Genomic DNA, 27,334 nt, shown 5'->3' on the forward strand with positions numbered 1-27,334 from the left:
GTGGGAGCGGAGACCGATGTCCATTTACTTTTGCAGATTGTTATTGAATGAAACCTTTAATGGGGGAGTTTACGATCCCACTCAGCTGAGAGCTCAGGGCTGCCTTAGAATAGTCTTTCCCTCCACCTTGAGGGCTCTTAGAGAATCAATACAGGTAATACATCAGTTGGTGGTCAGCCGTCCTGTAAACAGAAAGGTAGAGCTGAAATGGAAACTGACAGGTAGCCACTTAGAGAGAGGGTGTGGGGTAAACACTCTGAAAGTGAAGCTCCTCTTGGGAGTGTGCAGCCCTCCCATTACAGTCAGTGCTGGGATCAGACAGGAAGAGATTAGGAAGGAAGGCTAGCTAGCAGGGGAAAAGCCCCTAAGAGCTTAGGAAGGGCCTTCCATCATGGTGGGATTTTAGAGCCCCAGGATTCATGTGGTTTGTCCATTTGTAGCAGCTATCATCGGTCTCATTTAAAAAAAAAAAAAAGTGGTAAAATACACAACAGAATTTACCATCTTAACCATTTTTGTTTGTTTGTTTGTTTTGGCTGTGCAACTTGCAGAATCTAAGTTCCCTGACCAGTAAATGAACCCGTGCCCCCTGCAGTGAAAGCACGGACTCCTAACCACTGGACCGCCAGTGAAGTCCCCCATCTTCACCATTTTTAAGTGTACAGTTCAGTGGCATTAAGTACATTCACGTTGCTGTGCAGCCATTACCACCACCCAGCTCTAAAACTCATCTTGCAAAACTGAAACTCTGTACCCATGAAACACTAATTCCCCATTCCTCCCTCCCCCGCCCCAGGCTACCATGACTCTACTTTCTATTAATTTGACTACTCTATGTGCTTCGTATAAATGGAATCATACAATATTTGTCCTTTTGTGATTGGCTTGTTTCACTCAGCATCATGTCCTCACAGCTCACCCGTGTTGTAGCCGGTTGGGATTTCTTCCTTTTTAAGGTGGAATCTTATTCCATTGCAGGTACAGACCACATTGTTTATCCATCCATCTGTTCATGGACACCGGTTGCTTCCACATTTTGGCTATTATTGTGTGGTCTCATTTTTGACCCTAAATTCACATACTCCCTTTGTATTTCCTCTCCCTCAAATCCTGCCACTCCTTGAGAAAAAACAATGGCATACACATCCCCAGGTAACTAGTGGAGGCCTTTGAGATTTGTAAGTTGACCATTGGCAACGTTCCTGGCTGGCCCTGCTCAAGGCCCTTCTCCTCGAAAACGCCCCTGGGCATCTGTGAGTCTTCAGACGCAGGACCCCCAGGCACCCAGAGCTGTGGATAGCCTAAAGGGGCCTGTATTCCAGCACTAGCCTTTCCAGGCCCTTCAAGTCCTCCCCTCTGGCCATTGGAAAAGACTGGATCGTAAGTCATGTCTGATCTTGAAACTACCCAGCCCTCGGCTGCCCCGATTTCAGGCCCTCCAGTTATAGGAATAGACCTGCCCTGGGCTTGCCCCGGGGGGCTTTGGGGCTGAAGGGATTTAATGTTTAGGGGAAACAGAGATAGCAGCTGCCTTCTAAGGAAGAACCTGGAAGAACCACCTTGGAAGACACCCTGTCCATTTTTAGTGGAAGCCAGTTTCAAAATCCAATTTAAGAGAATTGGCACCTTTAAATCAGATAACCCCGAGGACTGAAATTTACCAAGACAATGACTCAGCTTCCTTCCCTGGTTCAGGCCTTCACAGTCCTGTGGCAATCAGAGGCTGAGAAAATGTTTCCAAAGGAAAAGAGAAGAAAAATCCTTCCGTCCTCGAAATCAAGCTGTCTTCCCTCTCAGTCGTCTTGCTACATCTAATTGGTTAAGAATGGGGGGAAAAATCACATATTTGGCCCTAAAATCTTACCTAGTACTTTTACTAGCATTTAATAAATAATTGATAAGATGTCAAATAAAACACACCATGGAAGCAAATGGAAAAACACTTAGCGTTTTTTTTTTGCAGTACACGGGTCTCTCACCACTGTGGCCTCTCCCGTTGTGGAGCACAGGCTCTGGACGCGCAGGCTCACCGGCCCAGCCGCTCCGCGGCATGTGGGATCTTCCCGGACCAGGGCACGAACCAGTGTACCCTGCACCAGCAGGTGGACTCTCAACCACTGTGCCACCAGGGAAGCCCACACTTAGCGTTTTAAAACAGTTTGTAAAATCAAGAATCGAATTCTAATCCCTGTGGTATATTTTGATAGCAAACAGCTTTCAACAAAGTACTATGCTGCAAATAAATCCAAAACAAATCACACAAATTTATAGATAGAACGTAATGCTAAAACAATCTATCCCACTTTTTAATATATGAGGTCACAAAAAATCCTGAGATAATGTAAGATGAAAAAGAATGACAGTGAAAGAATATTTTATCCTGAGATAATCTTCTCCCTAAACATTCTTTACCCTAGTTGTAATTAGGGCTAAATATCATTTCAAAATATTATAATTCATTTTTGTTAACGTTACTTTAATCTCACAAAGCAATAAAGTTCAAGTTCTTTGCAGCAATAAAAGGAAGCATCATGTACTTTATATTTCCTGGATATACAACTTCTTAAAATAATGGAGAAAACTATTGTTTTCTATGAGATTCCCATACTTTATGTAGAGATTGTCAATGAGAGAGAAGTTTATTTCTATTTTACAGTATATTTAACACATTTTCTTTCAAAATAATTTTGGTTATTCTATTTTGATATATGTCAACCAACAAAAAAGTGCTGTGATATATTTGAGTTAAATGTTTCTACGGAAATAATTCAATATATGAATTTGTTCTCCTGAATTTTGGATAGGGTCCTTATAACAGCTCAGTGCAATTACCGTCCCTAAGAAGTCATAAAGCATTCTGAAAATGCATAAAACTACCGTGAATGAAACACTGTAAAGGACTTCCCTGGTGGCGCAGTGGTTAAGAATCTGCCTGCCAATGCAGAGGACACGGGTTCGAGCCCTGGTCCGGGAAGATTCCACATGCCGTGGAGAGAAAACCTGTGTGCACAACAATGAAGACCCACTGCAGCCAAAAATTAAATTAATTAATTAAAAAAAAAGAAATACTGTATAAACTGTCATGTCAATAGATAGCGTAGGACAGTATTTGTGATTTTATCTCTATATACAGTGAATGGCAATTTCTCGAAACCCCAGTCTGCCTTGTATTCTGTGGGTACAAACCACGCTATGACTTAACTGCCATAACCCTGCGAGCCTACCTACTGCAGGCCCCATAGAGGTCCCAAACATCTGTCTACTTTGATAGCTTTGTTCATTGCAACCACCAACGTCCAGAGTCCTAGAAGGACACCCCAAGGGCCCATTAAGACCTCCATCAATATCACAGATGCCACTTTACTTTGAGCCTCGTTATTTTTCCAGGGTTCAGATGTCCCTTTTTGTACATTTTTTTCTGTAATAAATGAACTGCTATTTATCATCAAATATAGACTCAGGTAGGGAAAAGGAATATAAGCAGAGAGATTACCTCTTGAGAAGGTCTCTAAATTCCATCGATCAGGCTCGTAGCTGTAGAAAGAGTTCCATGTTTCCAACAGTAAAATGACCACGGTGCTCTGTGGGTATCCATTATTCCTGGGAAGAGCACAGTTCCGCCTGCCATCTGCATTCTAACGGTTCCTCCTAATGGACCCACTCTGTGATTCTGCCAAGTCACCGAGCAGTTTTACCCACTGCTATGTTGCAGGGACTGCGAGGGATGAATTACGTAAAGCAATGGTTCTCAAGCCTTAATACCATCGCTGGGTCCCACCCCCAGAATTTCAGATTTAGTAGGTATTCAGTAGGGCTAGAGAGTTTGTCTTTCGAACAAATTCCCAGGTGATGCTAATGCTGTTAGTACACAAACCACTGCTTTTACTTAATTCTCACAACACCCTACGGCATAATCATTACATTATTATATGGGTGAGCGTGGTAAACCTTAGAAATTAAACAACGTGCCCAACGTTATACAATGAGGACACGGTGCACAAATGTCAGTTCGTCCAACTCCAAAATCTATAGTCTGTTTTCCAACCATGTTTGGCTAACACAATGATATTAGCTGAAAGTTTTAATTCTTTTAATGTGGTGGTCTGTCTTTAACTGTCTTATTCCTTTTTTTTTATTCTTATTGTTCTAAGCTGATCTAAATCATCTTTAGAAATCGGTGAGATGCACGTTTTAAATAAACAGAAGAGAGCTAAAGGTAATTACTAAAGGAAGATGTTATCAATTGACTGTATTTTCCCAAACAAAAAGTGATATATGTAACCCGGTCAATATGACCAAAACTTTGTAGAAACAGCTCAGATTAAATAAAAATGTCCGAAGCGTTCCAGCTAGTGTGGGCATGCGTGATCCACATACTAAGGTATTATTTGGCATGCAAGCATTTTGGAATTACTGCTAGAAAAGAGGAAAAGAAATTTTTTTTACCTTCCTCTATTACCATTCTGGTTCAAAGAACAAAGTAGTTAATTTGAATTATTCAACTAGTGAAAAAAATGGCATCACACCAGTTCCTGAGGTCTCGCTTTACTATTTGGTTTTAAAGTAACGTTCAAATCCATACATAGTAAGAAATGTATTTTGAACTAGCAGGCAAATAAAGGCTGCCTAACCACAGGCTGAGCCCTGATCTTTTCAAAAGACCATTGTTCTGACTTAATTAACACGAACTAAAACAGTCCTGAAACAACAGGGCACACTCCCATTAGGATACATTACTCAGACCTAGTCACCACAGTCAGGCATTCCCCAGAGAAAAATCTGTCACTGCTTTTTCCACCGGCACTACATCTCTTTCTCAAAGGACTCTGCCGCAGCTAGGAGCCTCCCTCTGAAGGGGCATCTGTTCCATATTGAAATCTCTCCATTTGGAGAGACATGGACCACGAATAAAGGGTGAAGAAAAATCCTAGGCAGTCAATAGAACCACGGCTAGGGATGTGGCCTGGTAGCTGCATTGCTACGCTTGCCTACGGCGCAGTTTTATTCTGGTCCCCGATTTTCCATGTGAATATCTAAAAGTTTGTTGTTGCTTGCCCCAAAGTAGGGAAGAATGGCACAGTCAACAGAATAATGCTCTTTTCTTAGCAGGATTCATAAGTTGAGCATAACTGATTCATTAAGAGGCTGGGCTTTGGAGTCAGGACGACCTAGCTTTGACCCTTAGAGGCAAATGCTGGACCACTTCTTTCTTTCCTTCAGTAAAGTGGTAACTCAGTGGCACTATCTCATAGGGTTCATGCTCTATATAGATGTTGGCTATTGTGACCCACGTGAGATGAGTCTGCTGTCTCCCTGCACATTAGAAGAGATTATTCTTCACAAGCTTGCATCAGCCTTGTGACAATGTGTGTGGCACGTTTTTCTTTTCACTCTATATATTAGTATGGACCAGCTAATTAGAAGACCTACAAAAAATATTCCACTTGTCTCTTCATCAGGTTTAAAACTAGAGCACTATAAATACATTTATTTATTTCTTAGCCTATTGCAATTTTTAGCCTTTCTTCATTTGGTAATAATTTTTCTTCACCAATTGTTAAAGGTCACAGATGGTAGGGTGAGTAAGTAACTTCCGTGTCCTCCAAGAAATTCTGTTTGGTGCTAAACAAACTGTTAACATTAGGCGTTTGTCATGCGATGGGGGAGGGGTAGAAACTAAGGGTTTTAAAATGAATCCAAATAAAATGGGAGCCTAATTCATGTCTGAACACTTAGTTATAATACGAATGAAGCTCTGGCTTGAATGGATCTTTAAAGAATTTATTCTGTTAAGAAACATAACAGGGGACGGCCACAGACATATTACAATTGCGGGCCCGAGGCAAACAGTAGAGAAAAAGCCTCCTTTTTTTAAATCGTGAAATCAACGACTTTGTTCCTAGTCCCTGAAATGAAATATAGTCCCTTTCAGGGTTGATGTTGAGTTTCCAGACCTTTAAGCCCTATTAACAGCCAGCTTTCATTATTTCTAGGTGAATTCAACACAACTCCATTCTTGTCAGAAATTGTGAAAGACATTTCTGTGAAAGCTGTTAAAACCACAGTCAATAAATCTGGTAAATTCTGCTACTTGGTCAGTTCCATTATTCTGTTCCTCATCTCAATCTAACTATCATTTGTTTGTAAGACACACCCATAAACAAGAAATATCAAGACAGAAATACAGAGGCACTGTCCTCATACTCTCTGAGGGCTAGCAGTTTTCATGAAACTTCATGTGGGAGTAGAAGGCTTCTTGACCTGGGAAGGTTTTTCCACAGATGTTACAGGAACAGCCGTCATCCTCCTTGTGCGAGCGTCGGACATGGCTGTCGTGGGCAGCGTGGGATGCAAAAGATTTACCACAGTACTTGCATTTGAAGGGCTTCTCCCCGGAGTGCTGCCTGATATGTGTGCGGAGTATACTAGAGGCAGTGAACCTCTGCAGAGGACAGAAAGCAGGAGAAAAAGTAAACTTCCATCAGCTGGACAACCAGTGAGAGAAAGGGGTTAAGTTCACCGTTACCGATCCTATGTCACCCCTTGGTTCTCCATTCAGCGAACCTTGGGCTTTAATGCTGTAGGGCACGCTCGGTCAACAGGTGTAGCCTTAATAAAAAAGGACACGATGGACATGTCACTGGTTAGAACAGTGGCTCTTCAATGGTTAAGATCACCTGGGGGTCTAGTCAAAAATGCAGACTGACCCGATGAATACACCCGTTGGGGTAATAAAGAAACTGCATTTAAGCAGGTGGTCCTGGGATCACACCCCAAGATGAACTGAATTACAGAAGGAGTAGCTAATACTGGCCAACGTCTTTGCATAAATGGGTACCTTATTGGTTTCTTTCTTCTTCTTTTTTTTTTAACTTAAACTTTTTGAGGTAATCGTGATTCACATGCAGTTGTAAGAAACAACAGAGACTCTGTGTACCCTTTACCCGGTTGTCCCCAGTGGTTTCATCTTACAAGTCTATAGGACAGTACCACAACCAGGATACTGACATTGACAGAGTCAAGATACAGAGCGTTTCCATCACAAGGACCCTCATGTTGCCCTATGACAGCCACACATAGTTCCCTCCCACTCCTACTTTTAAGCCATGGCAACCACGAATCTGTTCTCCATTTCTATAATTTTGTTATTTCAAGAATGTCACTTACAGGGAAGCATACAGTATGTGACCTTTTGGGACTGGCTGTTCTCAGCATAATTCTCCGCAGATTCACGGAGGTTGTTTTGTGTACAACAGCTCATCCTTTCTGATTGCTGAGGAGTATTTCATGGTGTGGATGAACCACAGTCTGTTTAATCACCTACCCATTGAAAGGCATCCCGGTTATTTCCAGTTTGGGGCTTCTATGAATAAAGCTGCTATTAACATTTGTGTACAGGTTTTCGTATAAACATATAGACCTTCATTTCTCCGGGATAAGTGCCCAGGAGAGCAACTGCTGGGTTGTATGGTGGTTACAAGTTTAGTTCTTAGAAAAATGGCCAAATAGTACCATTTCAGAGTCCCAAGTACTTTGTTTTTACCTGTCTTTTCTTTCCCTTATTTATAACCTTTCCCCTAATTCAATACTCTGCTCTGACCTTTGTCACTTTCAAGTATTTATTAGCGATGTAATGACTCCATTTATTGGGGGTCCATCGACAGAGATACAAAACACCGGCTTCAACCAGTGACCTTGGATTTGGGGGGCTGGGCACGCATGGGGTTGGCCCACTGCTCAGTAAGGAGCACAAGGTGTAGGTGTCTAGGACACCCAGACAAGGACAGTCTCCATCAGCTTAGGTGACAGTAAGTCAGAACGCCAAACAGCTCATTGATGCCCCAAGTGCGCTGAGTCCCCTCTTCGGGCACCTCTCATTCCCAGGTTGGCCAGAAGACCAAGGTGAGGATCAGAATTAGAATGCCAGAAAGAGGAGGGGCGGTGGGATATTTTGAGCCTGCTCTGGAAATCCTGCGGGAGAGCATTCACCCCTCAGGATAGACTCCTCATCCATAGAAACCCAGGGCCACCCTCCTTAGGTCTGTGCTGGCTCCATATGACCTACTTATGTCTTAGCCCCATTTTGCTACACTGTACACAATGGACAGCCCAGATGTGTCTCATCAAAAAAGAACATGAGGTGTTTTAGTATAATATTTTTAAGGCATGGTCAGACTTTTGTTTCTAGCCCAGCCACCCCTAACCACGTCTTTATCTCTTCATTTTTATCACTTATTATTCTGTATAATGAAGATTAGATGCCACTTCAGCAAAACTGCTCTAGAAATTTAGATCAGCAGCATGTAAGAGTCTGTACTTTTTTGTTTTTGTTTTTTTTTGCGGTACGCGGGCCTCTCTCTGTTACGGAGCACAGGCTCCGGACGCGCAGCCTCAGCGGCCATGGCTCACGGGCCCAGCCGCTCCGCGGCATGTGGGATCTTCCCGGACCGGGGCACGAACCCGTGTCCCCTGCATCGGCAGGCAGACTCTCAACCACAGCGCCACCAGGGAAGCCCAGAGTCTGTACTTTGAAAGACTGCATAATCATGTCTGCTACCATCAGGCTCCTGTAAACTTAGGGTCTATTCCATGACAAATGCCCTAGATGCCAATTTGGCAGTAGTAGGTGGCATCTGATCATTGTAAGCAAACAGGAGTATAATCTGGGGGGTGGAAATTGGGGATGGGCTGACAATGAACTAATTTATCAGGAACTCTTATAAGCTAGGGTTTATGCTACAAGTTCTTATCCATGGACACCCAATCAGGGCTCAAGGCAGATCCCTTAAAAGAAGGTTCCATTTACCTTTGTACAATACACACAGTGGTAGGGTCTGTCTCCAGAGTGGACTCTCATGTGTTTGTTTAGGCTGGAAGATTGAGAGAAACATTTCCCACACGTAGAACACTAAAACGAAAAAGAAAAATATAGTTGCAACCACGTCTTCCCTTTAACAAGTTTATTTCACCATTATATTTATCTGGGGGGGAAGAACTAACTATTGTACTTATTCTGTGCACATCTGTAGGCAGAGGATCAAGCAGACCCAGGCTGAGGGTCTAGTTGAGACGGGAGAAAGGCATCCCGGGACTACAGGGAAGAACCTGGCAGCATGGGTTCTGGTCCAGAGCCTGCTGTGACTAGGGCAATTCGTCTGAAGTCTTCGGGTTAAGTGAGCTGCTTCAGATGTGAAACGGCAGTGTATACAGAGGCCTGACTTTGTCCTGCTCCGTCAACAAGTAGCTGTGTGACCAGAACAAATCAGTTAAAACTCGGAATCTTTGTCTCCCCAATTTTCCTCATGGGCAAAAAATACCTGTCTTGCCTTCCTCACAAGGCTGTGAGTAAATTGCAAGCCCCCAGCAATTAATTCAACAAGTATTTATGGAGAACCTCTCAACACTCTGCTAGAGACAAGGAGGAACAATCTAGTGGGGGTAGGGACGAATATGTAGACCAAAGTGGCAATACAGGTGACAGATGACTCAACACATGTACCTACAAAAAAAAGGGTAATATTTTGGGGGGCCAGTGAGAGCATGTGGTACAGCCACTTGCTGTGAACAGTTCCTGTCATTTCTCTGTGTTCTTGACCCTGACGACTTCTGTCCAATCTTCTCAGGAATTCTGAACCAAGTAAAGGAAACTATTGTGTTTCTGGACCCTGTTCCCCATGTGTCCTTATGGGCACAAACGAGAGCCTGGGTATTTTTAGATGGTGAGATTCTGGGGTGGATTTTTTTTTTTTGCAGTACGCGGGCCTCTCACTGTCACGGCCTCTCCCGTTGCGGAGCACAGGCTCCGGACGCGCAGGCTCAGCGGCCATGGCTCACGGGCCCAGCCGCTCCGTGGCACGTGGGATCTTCCCGGACCGGGGCACGAACCTGCGTCCCCCGCATCGGCAGGCGGAGCCTCAACCACTGCGCCACCAGGGAAGCCCTCTGGGGTGGATTTTAAATCTTTTTAAATTTTTCTTTACTACTTGACGTTTTAATAATGAGCATGTATTGTCGTTACTAAAGCAAAAACAGTCAGATGTTGAAGTTCATATTGCAAAAAGAACAGATCAATTATAAAAGGGGAGCAATTAGAACATGAAACTGTTCTTGGAAATTAAAAATAAACAACAGAAAAGTATAGAATAGAAATGCTGTATGTAATAGACTCAGTTGACTGCTAAAGACTGAATACATGACATAAAAATTAAGGTTCGGGAACTCTCAGAGAATGCAGATGAAGAAAAATTAAAAGTCAAGTACAGGGAAGTAGATTCAACCTAACATTTGGCTAAAAGGAATCCCAGGAGAGAGCAAAAATCGAAGACAGATAATAGCCAAGGAAAGAACAAGAGAATTCCTTTGAGCTTATGACTTGTGCCTTCAGGTGGAAAGAATACTTTGTCTTCTACTGATTACAAAGCAGGAAGAAAAAAAAAAAAAGGAAAGAAAGAAAAAAACATTCTGTTAAAATTTCAGAACTCAAAAGTTAAAGAACAATTTTCACAAAGCAGAAGACTGGTTATTTACAAAGAAACAAGAACCAGATTGGCATCAAATGGTAGAAGAAATGATTCTTTAAAAATTCTACGGAAAAGTTATTCCTATCTAAAATTCCATATCCAGCCAAACTATCAAAGACGTATGTGAGTAAAATATCCTCGAAGGACTCAGAAAATGTTTCACTGTGCACTGTTAAAAACGATTACTTGAAGACATGCCCCAGTAATATAAAAAGAGAAATCAAGAAAGAGAAAGAGTGGCATAGAACAATCAGTGGAACTAAGGAAAGTAATGAAAGATATCCAAATATGACAGTTTACAGGCCTAAGGAGCAACTGGTTCAAATCAGAACAAATTCAAATCAGAATGTGATTTAAAAAAGAAATGATTATAATTTCAAGAATGTAAATATTATACAAGTTATATAATTAAGAAACTAAACTTATCACTTGCAATTAAAAATCCTAGCAAAAACAAAAGCTTGCAAGGAAGTCAAAGACAAAATACAAAGAAAGTTAAAGTCTGGCATCAATTTGAACAAGTCATGGAGAAAAGAAACAACACCTTCTGAAAAAAACAAAGCCCTCTCTCCATTGGTCAGGTGTTTCAAAAAGTTGGAGAGAACTGACATTCTGAATCTATGTATGAGCTCTTTATAGTCATTGTGATAGACTACAAGGGTTTCCTCCGATATTTTTATTTTGTGTTATTCATTAATTTTGCCTGACAAATCATGTGAAAAGGAGGTTGTTTAGGCTTTAAACGCTGGAAGGAGGATAATACAAGGTTTTTCACTGTTGGTTATACACCCAACATCTTCTGATATTTTAAATCAGTAATTTTTTTCTCTTTTAGCAGCTGATCTTGTTAAAAAATCATTTATCTGAAGTTCTGCCTGTCTGTTTCACTTGAGCTTTTTTTTTTTTTCCTGTTCAAATTAAATCAAACGTTTTATTTGGGGCTCCTGCAGAAATTAAATATACTTTATCATCTTGAAAGTTAAGTACTCAAATTAAAGTATATGAAATAAAGAAAACTAAAAGAGAATAAAAAATGTTTAGCAGTAAAGATAAAAGAAGAAAATCTCAGTCTTCTGAACATATCGAAGGAAGGGGAAGTGCCGGGGAAACTCAGGTTGAGATGTCGTAAGAGCAGCTGGGACAGGACTCTGTCCTCAGGCTCAGGACCGAATTCTGGCTAGAGATTTGAAACCATTTAAATGGTACTTATGGTCATGATAAAGGATCACACCATTCAGGGAGAGTTTGCAAAGAGAAATATTGTACTAAGAACTCTCAGGAACACTCAGTATAAGAGGATGTACCCCCTTCTATAGCCTTTTTTTTTTATTTAAAAAATTTATTTTATTTTATTTTTTTTTATCTATAGCCTTTTAAAATCACTATCCTGGACTTCTCTGGCGGTCCAGTGGTTAAGACTCCAAGCTTCCACTGCAGGGGGCACAGGCTCTATTCCTGCTCAGGGAACTAAGATCCCGCATGCCTCGTGGACAAAATAAATTAATAAATAGTTTAAAAAATAAAATAAAATTACTATCCCTCCACTCTACCATCAGACCTCTCCTCTTTGGAAGCCCAAGACATTCACTTTACTACTACCAGCTTACACCTCTTCTCATCATTCCTGTCATCTCTGGACCTCCTGGTCTACGGTCCCCCGATTTCAAAGCCAGCAGTACTTCCTACGGCTCCTCTCCTTGAACCCCAGTCCAAGACCCACCATTGTCCTCAGTGTTTAAAATGACCCACGTAACGTTCTAGTGTATATTTCTTGACCTGACTCAGATAACCTTTTCCTGCATTCTACTGTGGTCAAAAAACCAAACAAAACCAAACAAAACAAACAAATCTAATCCTGTAGCTTCTGCTTTTTAAGCAGACATCTTTTGATCTGGCTGCAGCAGTCCCAACAAATATCTTAAATGCTCCATCTCACCAACTGTAAGACCCACCACTACTTTATCATTTATTTTTGGCCGTGTTGAGTCTTTGTCACTGCACGTGGGCTTTCTCTAGTTGCATACCGTGGAGCAACTAAGCCCGTGCGCCACAACTACTGAGCCTGCGCTCTGGAGCCTGCGAGGCACGACTGCGGAGCCCGAGTGCCTAGAGACTGTGCTCCGCAACAAGAGAAGCCACCGCAGTGAGAAGACCGCGCACCGCAACGAAGAGTAGCCCCTGCTCACCACAACTACAGAAAAACCCACGTGCAGCAACAAAGACCCAACACAGCCAAAAATAAAAATAAATTAAAATATTTAAAAAAAATATTCTTACAAAAATACATGATAATTGTAAAAATACTCAGATTTTACAGGATTATATAGTCCAGTAATTGTGATTTTTCCAGAAGCTTCACTGTGAACAGGAGGGGAGAGACAGGAGCAGTTTTATGATGACTACTCTGTTTTTAAATGGAGAAAACTGGGGGCTTGGAGGAGTCCTGACAGGGCAGGAGTCCAACCCGAGGCTGTCTGTACCCAAGCCTCAGCCTCTTTCTCCTAATTAAGACCAGTGGTAGTCAGCACTTTCTTACACCAAGCCTGGCAGAGCCACCAGGTATCCAGAATGGTGGAAAACGACTCCCTAAATCCACCATTGCTTTTCTGCCTTACAAAATCCTTGGCATGGCATAGAGGCCATCCATCCTTTGGGCTGTGCCCATGTTTCATCCTCGCCTGTAACTATCAATATGCCTGCACATTGAACCTAGAGATTATCATACTAAGCGAAGTAAGTCAGAAAGAGAAAGACAAATGCCATATGATATCACTTGTATATGGCATCTAAAATATGACACAAATGAACCTATCTAGGAAATAGAAACAGACTCACAGACACAGAGAACAGATTTGTGGTTGCCAAGGGGGAGGTGGGGGAGGAAATGATTGGGAGTTTGGGATGAGCACATGCAAACTAGTATATACAGGATGGATAAATAACAAGGTCCTACTCTACAGCATGGGGAACTATATTCAATATCCTGTGATAAACCACAATGGAAAAGAATATGAAAAAGAATGTATATAACTGAGTCACTTTGCTGTACAGCAGAAATCAACAGAACATTGCACACATCATGGAAGAAGGTGTAGCTACCTAAAACCACAGGCCAGGGTCTTTCCCACCTGGAATATCTCGAACGCCCCCCACCCCAGCCAATCAACCCCATCTAAGATATAAACCAGACACTCCACTGTCCTAGATTCTTCTCACGGCCACCTGTCTACGAGGCCTTTCATAACCCACGTGTCCAGGTAGAAGGACACCCTTCCTCTGTCCCTGTCTACCATGTACCTCCATCCTCACACCCGGGTGTCATGGCATTAGTTCATGTCTGCTCTTCCACAGCCCTGTCACCTCCTTCAGACACCCTGTCCCATCTTCCCACCTGGTGTCGTGTCCCAGCAACATGCACGCAGAGGCCCTCGGTGTTCACCCAGGGGTTTGGGGAAGTAGCATGAAAGCAGAGTGCTGAAGCGAAGGGCAGGGTCACTCGCCGCCCCGACTCTTACCTTGTGAGGCCGATGTTTCTCATGAACGTGAAGGACATGGATCCGGAGCCGGTCTCTCTTCTCAAAGGACCGTTTGCATAAAGAACAGGGGAACTTCCTGTCACCCTTGTCCACACAGGGGGTGTACTTGAGATGCTTGTCTCTGTAATATTTGTAGGTAAATACTTTTCCACATCTTTCACACCTGTACCCTTCTGCAGACTCTGTCAAACACAGGGGGATAAGTCGCTCGGTCAGCTACCTTCCTTCATTCTTATTTTCTTCAAGATGATTTTTACAACTTTTTATTACAAAAAATTTAAAACATATACCAAAATCAAAATAATGGAATAAGCCCTCATGTGCCCAAACACCAAGCTTTGACAATGACCAACTCACTTATGTGACTTCCCTCCATAAGGGATTATTTTTTTTTCATAATGGATTCTTTTTAACACTAATTTCTCACTTGGTTCATAAACATCTCAAACCATGATCTTTAATAGATAACGACTTTTTAAAATGCATAACCATAATGCCATTGTCATACCTAAACAGTCAACCCTTATTCCTTAATAGAAACATATATATTTATGTGCGTACACACATGCATACATGTTTTATTATTTTACAGTCAGTTGATTCAATGTAGGATTCAAAGCCTATGTGTTGTCCACAGAGGCTATGTCTCTCCAATCTCTTAATCTATAGGTCCTCTTACCTTTTGTTCCCGAAATATATGTGTTGAAGAAGCCCTTCCTCTGGCCCTGTTTACGAGCAGGTCAGTCCTACAGTTCCTGACTGGCATTCTTTACAAGGTTCACATACCAAATACCTACCGTATTTGTCCCTTTCAGATCGGCCTGAGAGCTACAAGTTCAAAGCCATTCACCCAGGACCCTGATGGACACCCATAGCTTCTCCCCAGGCTTCACGAGTTCTGTTCCATTTGACCCCATTTACGAAGCCTTAGGTGCCCTTTTAGCTTATAGTCTACTTCTCTGAACTTTTAAGGAAGATTCTGGAACTAATACATAGGGTTATTGTGATGATTAATTTAACTTTAACACTTACTGACTTCTTATCAACAAGTGATACCATCACTGAGAGACAGACTGAGAAAGGTAAACCCATTTTTATAAGAGAGGTGGGGGAGAGGTTAGAGAGGGTTCAGCCGACTCTAGCAAAGGAGGTGCCAGGCTCAGGGGTGTCTATGTATTGGGGGAAGGGGAGAGGACCAGGGCCACCTACAAAAGCATCCCTGCCGAGGACACTCTGGATTCCAGAGCATAAAGTGGTTTTGACTGTGAATGCATCCCTGAAACCTCATTGTCTGGCCCCAGGGAGGCAGAGAACAGCCAGGAGTGAGTATATGCAAGAGTGTGAAGGTGGAAATCTTTTTAGTTAGCATCGGAACAGCAGGGAAGCTATCCATCGGGGGTTCTGTTAGTTGATAACTGCGTCCCAGGCATGTTTAACAGGTGGCTGAGGAAATAAATCATTTTATTAAGTAAATAACCAGGAAGGCAACCACCAACATCAGGAAGATCCATTGCCCAGTCTTGTCTATCGCTTTCATTGAGGTGCTAATACTCTCAGAATCTCCCTGCTGGGATGGTTTTTGCTCGGAGCTAGAATTTTCATTGGTTAGAAATACCTGGCCTTCCTGCTTCCTGGGGTAGGAAGAGGGGGTCTACAAGACAGGGTCAGCGATCTTTACAAATCAAAGCATGAAGGCACACCAGAATTCAGAATGAGGGCTCGGTAGTAAATCTGCATAAGAACCACCACTTAGGCAGAAATGACAGAGCACCCTCACCCTGACTAATTAATTAGGCTTCGGCTGCCTCCGTTTTCTGCTCAGGTCCTTGGAAATTTATCTTAACCTAATTTTGTCCTGTTTCTTTTCCCTCTTCCTGCCTCCCATCTCAGTCTTTTCAGCCAAGGGGTTTCTCGATACCAAAAATTATGCTCTCTGCCCCACTACAGACACACCGTTCAGACAGAGTTTGGTAACCATTGAGAGCTGTCTACACATTCCACACCCTCAGCCCCCAAAACACACTTGGCAGGTTTGCAAACTCAAATAACCCGCCCACATAGGGCCCAGGCCCTTCCCTCCCACTCAAGACCTTCAAGGGGAAGGTTCCCACCAAGCCTCACCAAAAGCCTTTGAAAACAAGACCTTTCTTTTGAGAGGACAGAGGAATTTTGATTTTTCTTTCCTTTTCATCCTATCCCCAAACATTCCTATTAACAGAAAACAAATGAATTTATCCATTAGTCTTCCCAACCAATTGAGTTGTTTACAAGTTCTCTGCCACAAGTTATCCTAAATATTTACACATCATCGTTAACAGTGCCAATAAGCCTCGGATATAATTTGGTTCAGAAGTGGAGCACGGATAACTGCAGGCCCTGTTGCTGATATGATCGGGATCTCTAATGCCTGTATATTATTCCATGTTAATATATCATCATTTACTTAATTATTCTAATATTGGGCATTTAGGTTGTTCGTGATTTTTCACAAACAGGGGTGACGCTGTATTAAACATCCTTGTGGACAAAGCTTTTCCTTTTGGACTATTTCCTGAAGATAAATTTCCAGAAGAGTATTACTGATACGTTACTGATATATCCAAGGTTATGAACATTTTAACGACTCTGATGCAGAGTGCTGAATAATTTTTCAAAAGGATACCGATTCTATTTTGCGTTATCAAGCATGTATCGTTCTCAAATCCACTTTTCTTTCAAAAAAGCACTTGGTACATTTTTGGAAGTGACCAAAAAGTCTTGGTTTGGCGCCAAGTATGGGGCGACTGTGAGGTCCAGACTCAAGAGAATCCTGCCATCTTACCCTCAGGCACACCCCATGCCGTCCGTCCATTTATTGGGGTAGTGAGAAGACAGTTCACCGGAACAGTTCAACAGCCCCTCATTATTTGCCTTCTAGAAAGAGACTGCTCATTAGTCACCTCTGGATCCCTGGTGAACACATCCTTGCCCTTGGCTTCACTATTCCCCAAGCCTGAACTGCCTTGCCTCTCCCTGCCTAACTCATCCTTTATTCACCACATCCCTAAGCAGCTTTCCCCAGTTTAGCCCAGTCTTCCTCCTTCCTTCAATGCACATGGGGATCCACAGCAGGTGCTATTAAAGTGTTTAGAATTGTCTCCTGGGCTTCCCTGGTGGCGCAGTGGTTGAGAATCTGCCTGCCGATGCAGGGGACACGGGTTCGAGCCCTGGTCTGGGAAGATCCCACATGCCACAGAGCAACTGGGCCCGTGAGCCACAACTACTGAGCCTGCCTGTGCTCCGCAGAGGAGAGGCCGCGATAGTGAGAGGCCCGCGCACCGTGATGGAGAGTGGCCCCCGCTCGCCGCAGCTAGAGAAAGCCCTCGCACAGAAATGAAGACCCAACACAGCCAAATAAATAAATAAATAAATTTATCAGAATTGTCTCCTGCCCTGAAGGGTCTCGGTCTAGCAGGGAGACTTCCATGCAGACCATCACTGCAGTGTGATGAATGCAATTCACATTCTCTTTTACCTGCTACTTACGACATTTGCTCTAACATAATAAGATGGTCTTCTATCTGATTACACATATTACAGTAACTTGCATTTGTCTGGTCCCACCTATAAGATCAGTGGTTCCCAGGCCTTTGCAGATATAAAAATCAACCGCTCAAAGAGCTTTTTCTTTTTTTTAAAGGAATTTTGCTCGTTTTAATTAAAAAAATTTTATTTATTTATTTATGGCTATGTTGGCTCTTCGTTTCTGTGCAAGGGCTCTCTCTAGTTGTGGCGAGCGGGGGCCACTCTTCATCGCGGTGCAAGGGCCTCTCACTATCGCGGCCTCTCTTGTTGCGGAGCACAGGCTCCAGACACGCAGGCTCAGTAATTGTGGCTCACGGGGCAGGCTGCTCCGCGGCATGTGGGATCTTCCCAGACCAGGGCTCGAACCCATGTCCCCTGCATTGGCAGGCAGATTCTCAACCACTGTGCCACCAGGGAAGCCCTCAAAGGGCTTTTTTAAAATGCAAATTCCAGAGGCTCGTTCCCAGACAGTGGGCTGGTAGTCCTCTAGCTGCCTTCTACTAAAATGTGATAGAAATGCAGAATCTCAGGTCCCAGCCCTGAATGAGAATCTGCAACTTTCCAAGGTCCCCAGATATTCACACCCGCATTAAAATTGGAGAGCGAGAGTCTAGCTCCATGCTTCCCAAAGTTGACTGAGACCCACAATAAGAAACACATTTTATACTTGAGACCCAGTTCGCACACATCCATTTGAAACAAAAACCTTAATTTAAATGAGATTCACATCAATATTTTCTATCCTATTTTATTCTTATTCTCTCTCTCTTTTTTTTTCTTCTTTAATACTGGTCTCTACCACCAAATCCCCCACCCTGCTAAGATACTGCAACCCACTACTTGAAAAACAGTGCTCTAAAGCTTACACTTCCTGAGTTGTGTGAGCCTCAGCAGAGATGAATCAGAAGCTGGCTCACCTAAGGCAGAGGTTGCATCCATTTATTTCACTTGTATTTTATTCTCTGGGAGCGGGTGAAGGGGTAGAAGAAGAGGTACACTGGTGAAGAGGAGTAGCTTCAGCAGGTTTGGAAAGATGAGGGCATCTTCCTCCAGCTGGGTAATGCCCAGCTGGTGAGAGACGCCCTCAGTTTTGTGTTCTGAGTGTTGTGTTGGGAGGGAGAAGTTCCACAAGCAAGTGGAAAGGCTGCAGGAAGGTGTTGAGTCGGAGAAAGAGCCCAGTCCTTCCACTAAGACGGCCTCACTGGGTGAGGCGAAAGTGTGCACTCACCTTCCAAGGGCCCAGACGTCTGCTTCCCGTGCTTTATGACCTGCAGGCTCATGGGAATGTCCAAAAACTTCTCATAGCAATCTCCGTACCACACAAGGAGCTCTTGGTTCTGGTAGATCTCCTTGCAGCTTTCATAAAAGATCTGCCCTTGACACTGGACTGCAACCAGGTTCTGCTCCATGGGGAAACGAGCACAGTTGACATAGGACATCCAGTTCCCTGCACCTCCTTTTCCATCAATAAAGTGGCTCAAATGACCATCTTCAAAGATCTAAATGAAATCAAACGAAGTTTGGAAATGCACATTTTTTTGGTCTGACCTAGAAAATAAATTTACTTATTAAAAATTTATAATTCAAGGGCTTCCCTGGTGGCGCAGTGGTTGAGAGTCCGCCTGCCGATGCAGGGGACGCGGGTTCGTGCCCCGGTCTGGGAGGATCCCACATGCTGCGGAGTGGCTGGGCCCATTAGCTATGGCCGCTGAGCCTGCGCGTGCGGAGCCTGTGCTCCGCAACGGGAGAGGCCACAGCAGTGAGAGGCCCGCGTACCACCAAAAAAAAAAAAATATATATATATATATAATTCAAAACTCACACTTGACCTACTGAATATATTTATTATCAATATGATTGAGTCTAAATGGATTTATTAGCTTAAAGAGACCTCTATAGGTAGGTGTGACATTTTAAAAAGATTCTTACTTTTATCACTTCCTCGATTTCCAGATTTCTAGAGTGAGCATATATTAGTTTCATAAACAGAGGTAAGGGAAACAGGAGGTTACATTTAATTCCACCACTTCAAAACAACCAATTAGTTTAGTATTTTATCTCAATTTAGTTTTCATGTGTATTGATGGAGCCATAATTTAATTCTTTCTCTGCTGTGGGCAATTCTACAGTCTTCAATGTTTTGTTATTGCAAACAGCCCCGTGAAGTCTGGATTTCAGATTACTTTCCTCAACTATATTCCTTGATGTAGAAATCCACGGCGAGGGGCGATAACCTGATACATTCTGACGCACTGCAGTCCTACCATCCTGCCGCAAACAGAGTTTAGAGCATCAGTTTTCTAAAAATCCTCTTTAGATAAACGATGTCGAAAATTTTAAATCTGATCTTAGTCCTTTCTGGCATATTCTTAGCATCACTCTGTAATATTTAAAGTGTTTGGTTTTGTCTATAAATATAACCCAATGTATTAACTCTTTAAATGTATATTCCATGGCTCATCTTCAGAGGAAAATGCCTTAAGCCACCCAAAATTACACAGAATCCATGTAGAGGTTATCCTCAGGGACTGAACAGCTTGCCTTTCTTTCTCTTTATGTTGCAAAACAGGCAGCACAAGTCAGCAGATTACTGCCCGGAGGGGGCCCCCTCTCCCAGTCCAGGGGTCTCCCAGAGGGGCAGAGGCCAAGGTTTCCTCCCACCCACCTCCCTCCGCCAACCCGCCACAAACACATTTACCTCCCACATCAGGGAATTGTCTCCGTGTGTCCTGACTTCGCTGGTGTTGACCACTTTACCCTGAAAGGGCCCAAACCTGACTCCTTTGGCGACAGGGCTACTGCAGAACACACCAAAATGTGCCACTTCACCGAATTTCGTGTGCCCAAGGCAGAGACCTAGGAGAGACCCAGGGCAGGAGAGAAAGCCAGTGAGGAAACCGACTGCGTTTGTGCTGGAAAAGAAATCCAAGCCGAGAAGCCCTGCCTACCTTCTGGTAGCTGAAGGGAGTTGTTATCCAGAGTCCGAGGAAGAGAACCAGACCCTAGAAAAAGACAGGGTTAAATTTTTATTTTTTCGATAAAAATGTATTATGAAATGCTTTCATACGGCGCTGTCCTCCCCACTCCCTGGAGCTCACCATTATCCCGAATTGGATGTTTACTTGTCCTTTCTAGGTTTCCTGCTCCTTTTACATACGCCATTTCTCACATGAGACTCAAAACGACCCTAGTGGGTTATGTTGTAATTAACCCCGTTTGCAAATTTAAGGAACTTGAGGATCAGAGATAATGCTGATTTTGAGACTCCCAGATACCTTGCACATCCCGGCAGAATCTGAGCCGGCCTGATCAGCCCGCCCCGCATGAACCGTTTCTCTTCTCACTAAAACAATCTTGGGTGTCATGCGGTTAAGCAAATAGGGTCTCGGAGGTGAGCCTGCCATTCTCAGCTCCGTCTTCTGATGGAAGCACATACGCTCCGCTGCAGGACTCGCACAGCCTCGGACCCACCTGGAAGCGCCCCTGCCCCCTCCCGTCCTCACCTGTCTTCCCGCCTCCCACCCGCACCCCCAAGTCCCGGATCATGGGGACTGCCTTTACCTGAGCTGTCTGTGGGGACCAGGAGGCCCGAAATCGCGTGGTGCAGGCGGGCTGAGTTCTGAGGGTTGGGGATGACCCCGTAGAGAACTAAGTGCAGGTCTTCCTGGGTGAAGTGGTAACGGTGAGATGCCTTCCCGACTTGGTTCGCGAGTTTGGGGCCATCCTCAGAGCGCTCTCTGGGGGAGCACGGTAACAGCTGGGAGGGCTTCGGCCTCTCAGGGAACAGCGAAGCATCCACAGGGGGCGGCGGCACGAAAATTTCAGGTCCCCAGCACTGGCCACCGTCGCTACGGCCGCTAGCGGGGCCCGCGTCTTCACTGGAGGCGCCTGTAAACTCGCGACTGCCGTTCGGGAAGTGCGGCACTTCCCTGGGGCGGTGGGGAATTGGGTACCACGACGGCAGCTTATTGTACCAGGGCAGGTCGTAGAGCGGCTCCCTCTGCAGGGCCTGGCCGGGGCTCAGCAAGGGAGGCGCCATCCGGAAGGCGAAGGGGGACAGAGACGGGGACGTGGACAGGGCCTCCAGCTGCCGGAAAGTTTGCAAACCCTCCTCCGCGGCGCTTAGGGTGTTCCCGTAGTGGCTGTAGGGCTGGAAAGGCGGGTAGTAGGCGGCCAGGCGTTGGGGGCTGCTCTGGAGCCTGTCGGGCGGGTAGCACCCCTTGTCCTGGGGTCCGGCCTCACTTGGCAGCCGCAGAGCCATCCCGGGCCACAGGGCGCGGCGGGTCTGCGGAAGAGCAAGCGCGGCCGAGTGAGGGGCGCGGGGCGCTGCGCCCGGCTCCTGCCTGCCCAGCCTCCACCGCCCGAGGCAGCCCCGGGTCGGAGGGAATCGGATAAACTTCCCACTTCGATCCCTCAAGACCTACCCGCAAACGAAACAAAAACGGCAACAAACAACCCGCCCCCAAAAAGACAAAACAAACTAAAACGAAAATCTGTCGGGATTCTGCCCGACTCCAAATTCCAGGTACGTGTCGCCTTTGCCTTCCCTCTCCAAGCACGCCTTGACCTAGCAGGTCTCGTTTCCAACACTCACTCTCTACATCCGTCCCCAACCCCGCTCCTGCCAAATCCGTTTCAAGCTCCCTCTTCCGCCCTCACCCCGGTCCCCAACATCCTCTTTTCCGGGGTGGGGGTGGTCGGAGCCGCAGGGCCTTCCCACTCCCGGAGCCAGGAGCCGAGCGCAAGACCGAGCTTGGGGGCGGGCAGCAGCTTCAGGCAGTCCTGGGTCCCTAGCAGGGAGGGCAGAGACCAGGGCCCGGGTTGGGTCGCACAGGAGACGCGCTCCCCCAGCCCGGGGGCAGGTCGGGGGAGGCTGCCCCGCTGCGAAGCCCGGGTCTGACCCCGAGGACCCGGGCGGTCCGGGCTGCCAGGAGGAGTAGGCCACCGCCTTCGGCTTCCCTCCCAGCGCCGCAGCCAGCGCGGGTTCCCCACGTGGGCCGAGTCCCGCTACCTCCCGCAAGTCCCTCGGGAAACTCGTCATCCCACCTGGGGGCTTAGGGAAGCTGGGGTCGCCTCTCGGGAGCGGGCGAGGACGAGCCCCAGGCCAGGTGGGAAAGAGCAGGCTCCCGCCCCTGCGCCGCCGCCGCCCGTACCCCAAAAGGACGGCGTTTTGATGGACATAAGTTCACCAAGGCTGGGGGATGGAGCCCCTTCAGAGCCGGCGGGTCCTGAGGGCAAGATCAATGAGCCCAATAAGAAAAGCAAGCAGGGTCGTGACTCAGAAATTAAAGAACACGGTGTCAGGAGAAGAGGTCAGCCACGACGAAGGCATCTGCCCGTCTCCTCCTGAGCCCCCAAAGGCGCTCCGCTCCTGGCCTTCCCTCACCCCGAGGATCTGCGACTTGGGGTTGAAAGCCGCTTAAGGAGTAAAAGCTCCAAGAGGGCAAAACAACCCCCCAAAACGAACTGCGCCAGAGACCGCTGCCGGCGCTTCCCGACCACCCCGGCGAACGACAGCCCCGGGCCACAGCGGCGCGCCGGGCTCTGCACCCACCTTCGAGAGCGCAGCGGCGGAGCGCTCGCCACCGGGCCGCAGACAGGCGGCGCGGGCTCGGGACCGGTAGGCTTCGGGCGGGCCCGCAGGGCTGAGCCGGTTTTAAGAGGGCGGTGGGCGGGCGGCGGGCGGCGGGCGACGAGCGGGCGGGGCGGTGGGCGACGGGCGGGCGGGGCGGTGGGCGACGGGCGGGCGGGGCCGCGGGACCGAGAGAGCGCGAGGGTGGGGAAGCGACGCGCGGCCCACGCACGTCCCCAGGCCAGTCTCCTCCCCGCCCACCGCGGCCATTGGCCGACGCGCTACTCGCTCCGCTCCCCAGGGGGTCGTGCACCGAACTCCTCACTTCTGCAAACCCTGCCCAGAACCCCGGCCGCGAGCGCGCGCCCCCCGCTTTCTGGGTCCGGCACAGTTGAGGCTCCAGGCTGGCGGTGGGGCAGCAGTTAAGCCCGGGCAAGGGTGGCCGGGGTCCCCAGACAGGCCCCTCCGCGCTCGTGAGGCCGGGACTCGCGTGCCGGGGTCGCGCTCCTGCCTCTCGGCTTCCAGTTCCCAAGAGGCGAGCCTGGCGAAGGCCGCGTCCAACCCCGAGGACCAGATAGACGTTTGTCACTGACACCTCGTGGGAAGCCGGGCGTCGCCCCTCAGGTCCCAGGTGGGGACGCCTAGATGCGGCGGTGTCGCTCCCAAGGTTTCGGGTGGGTATAGAGACCTCTCGGGGGCTTCTACTTTTCAAGCAGCTGTCGCTGTCGGAGGACCGGCCCTTGCGCCGCCACCGAGGTCCCTTTCTCCCGGGAAGGCTCGCCACCTCGGACGCGCGGGGCTTTTCAGGCCCATACCTGGCGCTCCAAGACCGCATTTTCATTCTCTCCGGCCATTGAGGGAAAGAAAGGAGCACTTAGGCCCATTCACATTCACACAGGGAAGCATCTAGGGTGGGGGAAACCTTGGTCTTGCCGGGTGACCTTGGCCAGTTTCCTCGCTTCCTCTTTGCAAAATGGGGCGAGCACTCCCTGAGTCTGGGCGCCGCCGTGCGGGTTGAAAGGAGAGACGGAAACCCTCACGCCCGGCCTGGCCTTGGCTGGGTCGTTTCAAACGTGGAAGGAAGGAAAGGAGGCAGCATCCATCCGGCCGAGGGACGCCGCCGAAGGTCCTAAAGTCTGCGGCGGAACGGGACCTCCTCCGTGACCCACCCCGCTTTCCAGAGCAGCCGCGGCGCGGCGGGCGCCTCCTCCCTGGGCCCCGGGGACCTGACCTTGTAGCCTTCAGTGCCCGCGCGGCCGCGGGGAGGACGGAAGGCGGGCGCGGGTCCTCGCGGTTTCTTCGAGGGCGCGGGGTGGGGGCGCCCGGCTGCTTCTCCCTGCCGCCGGCCGCGCCCACGTGCGGGGTCAAGTCTACGCGCCCGCCCGACGCCGTCGGGGCCGCCCGCGCCGCCCGCGTGCAGACCCGTTTCCCAGTCGCCATGAGGGTCTGAGAGGAGGGGCGGCGCGTGGTTTTCCCCACCGGGAGGGGGTGACAAGGAGCCCAGGGTTTCCTTCACCCCTTGTTCTGGATTCTCTGCCTCTACCCGAGTTCTTAGAATCTTCGCTAATAGGTGAAAAGTATCCGACGACTCTTGTCCCGAGAGCCTCTGCGGAGGATCAGGTACTTGGAAAAGCAGACTAAATTCTGCTGCCGTCTTCCTTCCGGAGTCATACCCACCCCAGGACCCCTACGACCCACCTCCATTTACTGTATCTTCCTTCCTTCCTCCCATACCTCACCCGTAGGATTTAAAGACTGATGCGCCGGCGCTTGGGTGGTCCGTGGGTGTCAGGTCCTCAGGAGGCCATCTTTTAGTGAAGTCGCTCACTGGTTGTAGATTTAATTTTGAACAGGCAACGTGAGCTTTACCGTCGAGCCTTGTTCTGCAAAGATTCTAGAGTTTAAAAATTTTTTATTATTATTTTTTTTGCGGTACGCAGGCCTCTCACTGCTGTGGCCTCTCCCGTTGCGGAGCACAGGCTCCGGACGCGCAGGCTCAGCGGCCATGGCTCACGGGCCCAGCCGCTCCGCGGCATGTGGGATCTTCACGGACTGGGGCACGAACCCGTGTCCCCTGCATCGGCAGGCGGACTCTCAACCACTGCGCCACCAGGGAAGCCCTAGAGTTTAAAATATTTTAAAAAATATATTTTAAATTATAGGCTTGCTTGTTTAAACTTTAGAGAAATCGATAAAGAGTGGAAATCCCTGCCCACCCCTCATCCCTAACCCTCCAGAAGTAAAGCTAACAGTTTAGCTTATTCCCTAGTTCCATTACTTTTTTGAAAAATACCAATTTTTTTTTTTTTTCTGGCTGCGCCGGGTCTGCGACATGCAGGATCTTTTTACTTGTGGCATGTGGGCTCTACTTCCCTCACCAGGGATCGAACGTGCGGTCTCTGCACTAGAAGCGTGGAGTCTTAACCACTGGACCACCAGGCAAGTAAGTCCCTACCAGCCTTTTAAACTGTGTTTATATATGTGTGATTTTTTAAAAAACAAAATGTGATTATACTTTAGACTTTTATGCAACTTTTCTCACTATCCACTAGTTATTGTTACTAACAGTATATTCGTATTAACTTCATTCCTTGCAATGGCTGCATGGTGCAGAAATTAATTTTATGAGTATACCTTAGTTTTTCAGCCTTCTCTTAGAAAGGTATTTAAGTTGTTGTCAGTTTTTCAACACTTCAAGCTACTTCTGGGAACATTGTTATACAACTACTTATTTGTGCTGTGCAGAATAAATACCAAGGTGTGAAATCTCTGGATCAACGGTATCAACCTTGAACATTTTGATAGGTACTTCAAACTGCTCCTGGTTTATACCTCCATCAACAGTGAGTGCGAGTGCCCTGTGTCTCCACAGCATCACCTCATATGGAATATTGCCAACCCTTTAAAGCTGCCACCTCTCACGTGAAAAGTGGTTACCTTTTTCTAATTTCCTTTCTAGTTATTTACCCAACAAAATTCCTGAACACCTTGCTCTTGATGTGCTGGTCACTGGGAATACAGTTGTGAGTGAAGCAGCTCTGTCCAGCCCTGGTCCCCAAAACAGTCTTATGAGGAAGATAAATATTTGTGTAAATATTTGACGAAGGTGTACCTACGTGATGGGAGCAAAGAAGAAACCATAAAGAAGCAATGAAAGGGAAGAAGAGCATGTCCTGACCTAGGCTGAGAGGACAGAAGGTGTGAAAGGTCTCTAGAGATTAACTAGGTGATGAGAGCAAGTGGTGTTCCAGGTTTAGAGGAACCCTTGGTGCCAAGGCTCTGAGGCCTAGAAGGAGTGTGTCTGATTCACAGAAATGAAGGATGCTTCCTGTGGAAAAGACAGCTAGGGAAGCTGGAGAACCAGCAGAGGCCAGGTCTTGCAAAAACACCTGTGAAGATGGAAGTTTCCTTACATCATTACCTGCAAGACTTTATTGAAGGAGTACTAGGAAGTCTTTGAAGGGAATAGGAAGCTACTGCGGCCATCAGTATACTTCATCCCTAAATTATTTCAATATGCATATCACTAACTAAAGTGCAATATTTGTTTATGGTTTTTTTTTAAGGTAAAATTTATATATGATGACATGCACACATCTCATGCACCATAAGTTTTGACAGTTGCATAAATCAGTGTATCTCCACCTCCTATCAAAACATAGAGAGTGTCATTCCAGAAAGTCCTCCAATCCCCTTCCCAGGTGAGCCCTGTATCCACCAACCCCAGAGGCAGCTGTTCTGTGTTTTCTTTCCCCACAGATGAGTTTTGCTTGTTCTAAACCGTCATAATCATACAGGATGTACCTTTCTTTTCTTTTTTTTTTTTCTTGCCACACTGCATGGCATGTGGGGATCTTAGTTCCCCAACCAGGGGTGGAACCCACACCCCCTGCAGTGGAAGCACGGAGTCCTAACCACTGGACCACCAGGGAAGCCCCCAGAATGTACTATTTAGTGTACTGTTAGAGCCTTAGCTCTTTGACAGTGAAAAGGTTTGTTGTGTATTTTTTGTTTGTTTGTTTTTGGACAAGTTAATTTATTTGATCCTCAGCTGAAGAGTTTGTATGTTTGTGGGTTTTTTTTTTAACAGTTTTTAAATTTAATTTTTATTTTATATTGGAGTATAGTCGGTTTACAATGTT

General features: G+C 46.5%; 1 protein-coding gene across 1 annotated transcript; it reads right to left on the reverse strand.

Moving 5' to 3' along the window:
- Window positions 1-6,214: 6,214 nt before the first annotated feature.
- On the reverse strand, window positions 6,215-23,232 carry PRDM14 (PR/SET domain 14). Its single transcript, XM_060128409.1, has 8 exons — window positions 23,175-23,232; window positions 21,182-21,905; window positions 20,569-20,622; window positions 20,319-20,476; window positions 18,849-19,119; window positions 14,036-14,238; window positions 8,807-8,908; window positions 6,215-6,442 (listed from the first exon to the last, which is right to left on the reverse strand). The coding sequence occupies exons 2-8, from the start codon at window positions 21,879-21,881 to the stop codon at window positions 6,215-6,217; spliced, it is 1,716 nt and encodes a 571-aa protein (XP_059984392.1). The 5' UTR covers window positions 21,882-21,905; window positions 23,175-23,232.
- Window positions 23,233-27,334: the final 4,102 nt, after the last annotated feature.

Source organism: Lagenorhynchus albirostris, chromosome 17 (genome assembly GCF_949774975.1).
Source record: "Lagenorhynchus albirostris chromosome 17, mLagAlb1.1, whole genome shotgun sequence".
Classification (NCBI taxonomy): domain Eukaryota; kingdom Metazoa; phylum Chordata; class Mammalia; order Artiodactyla; family Delphinidae; genus Lagenorhynchus; species Lagenorhynchus albirostris.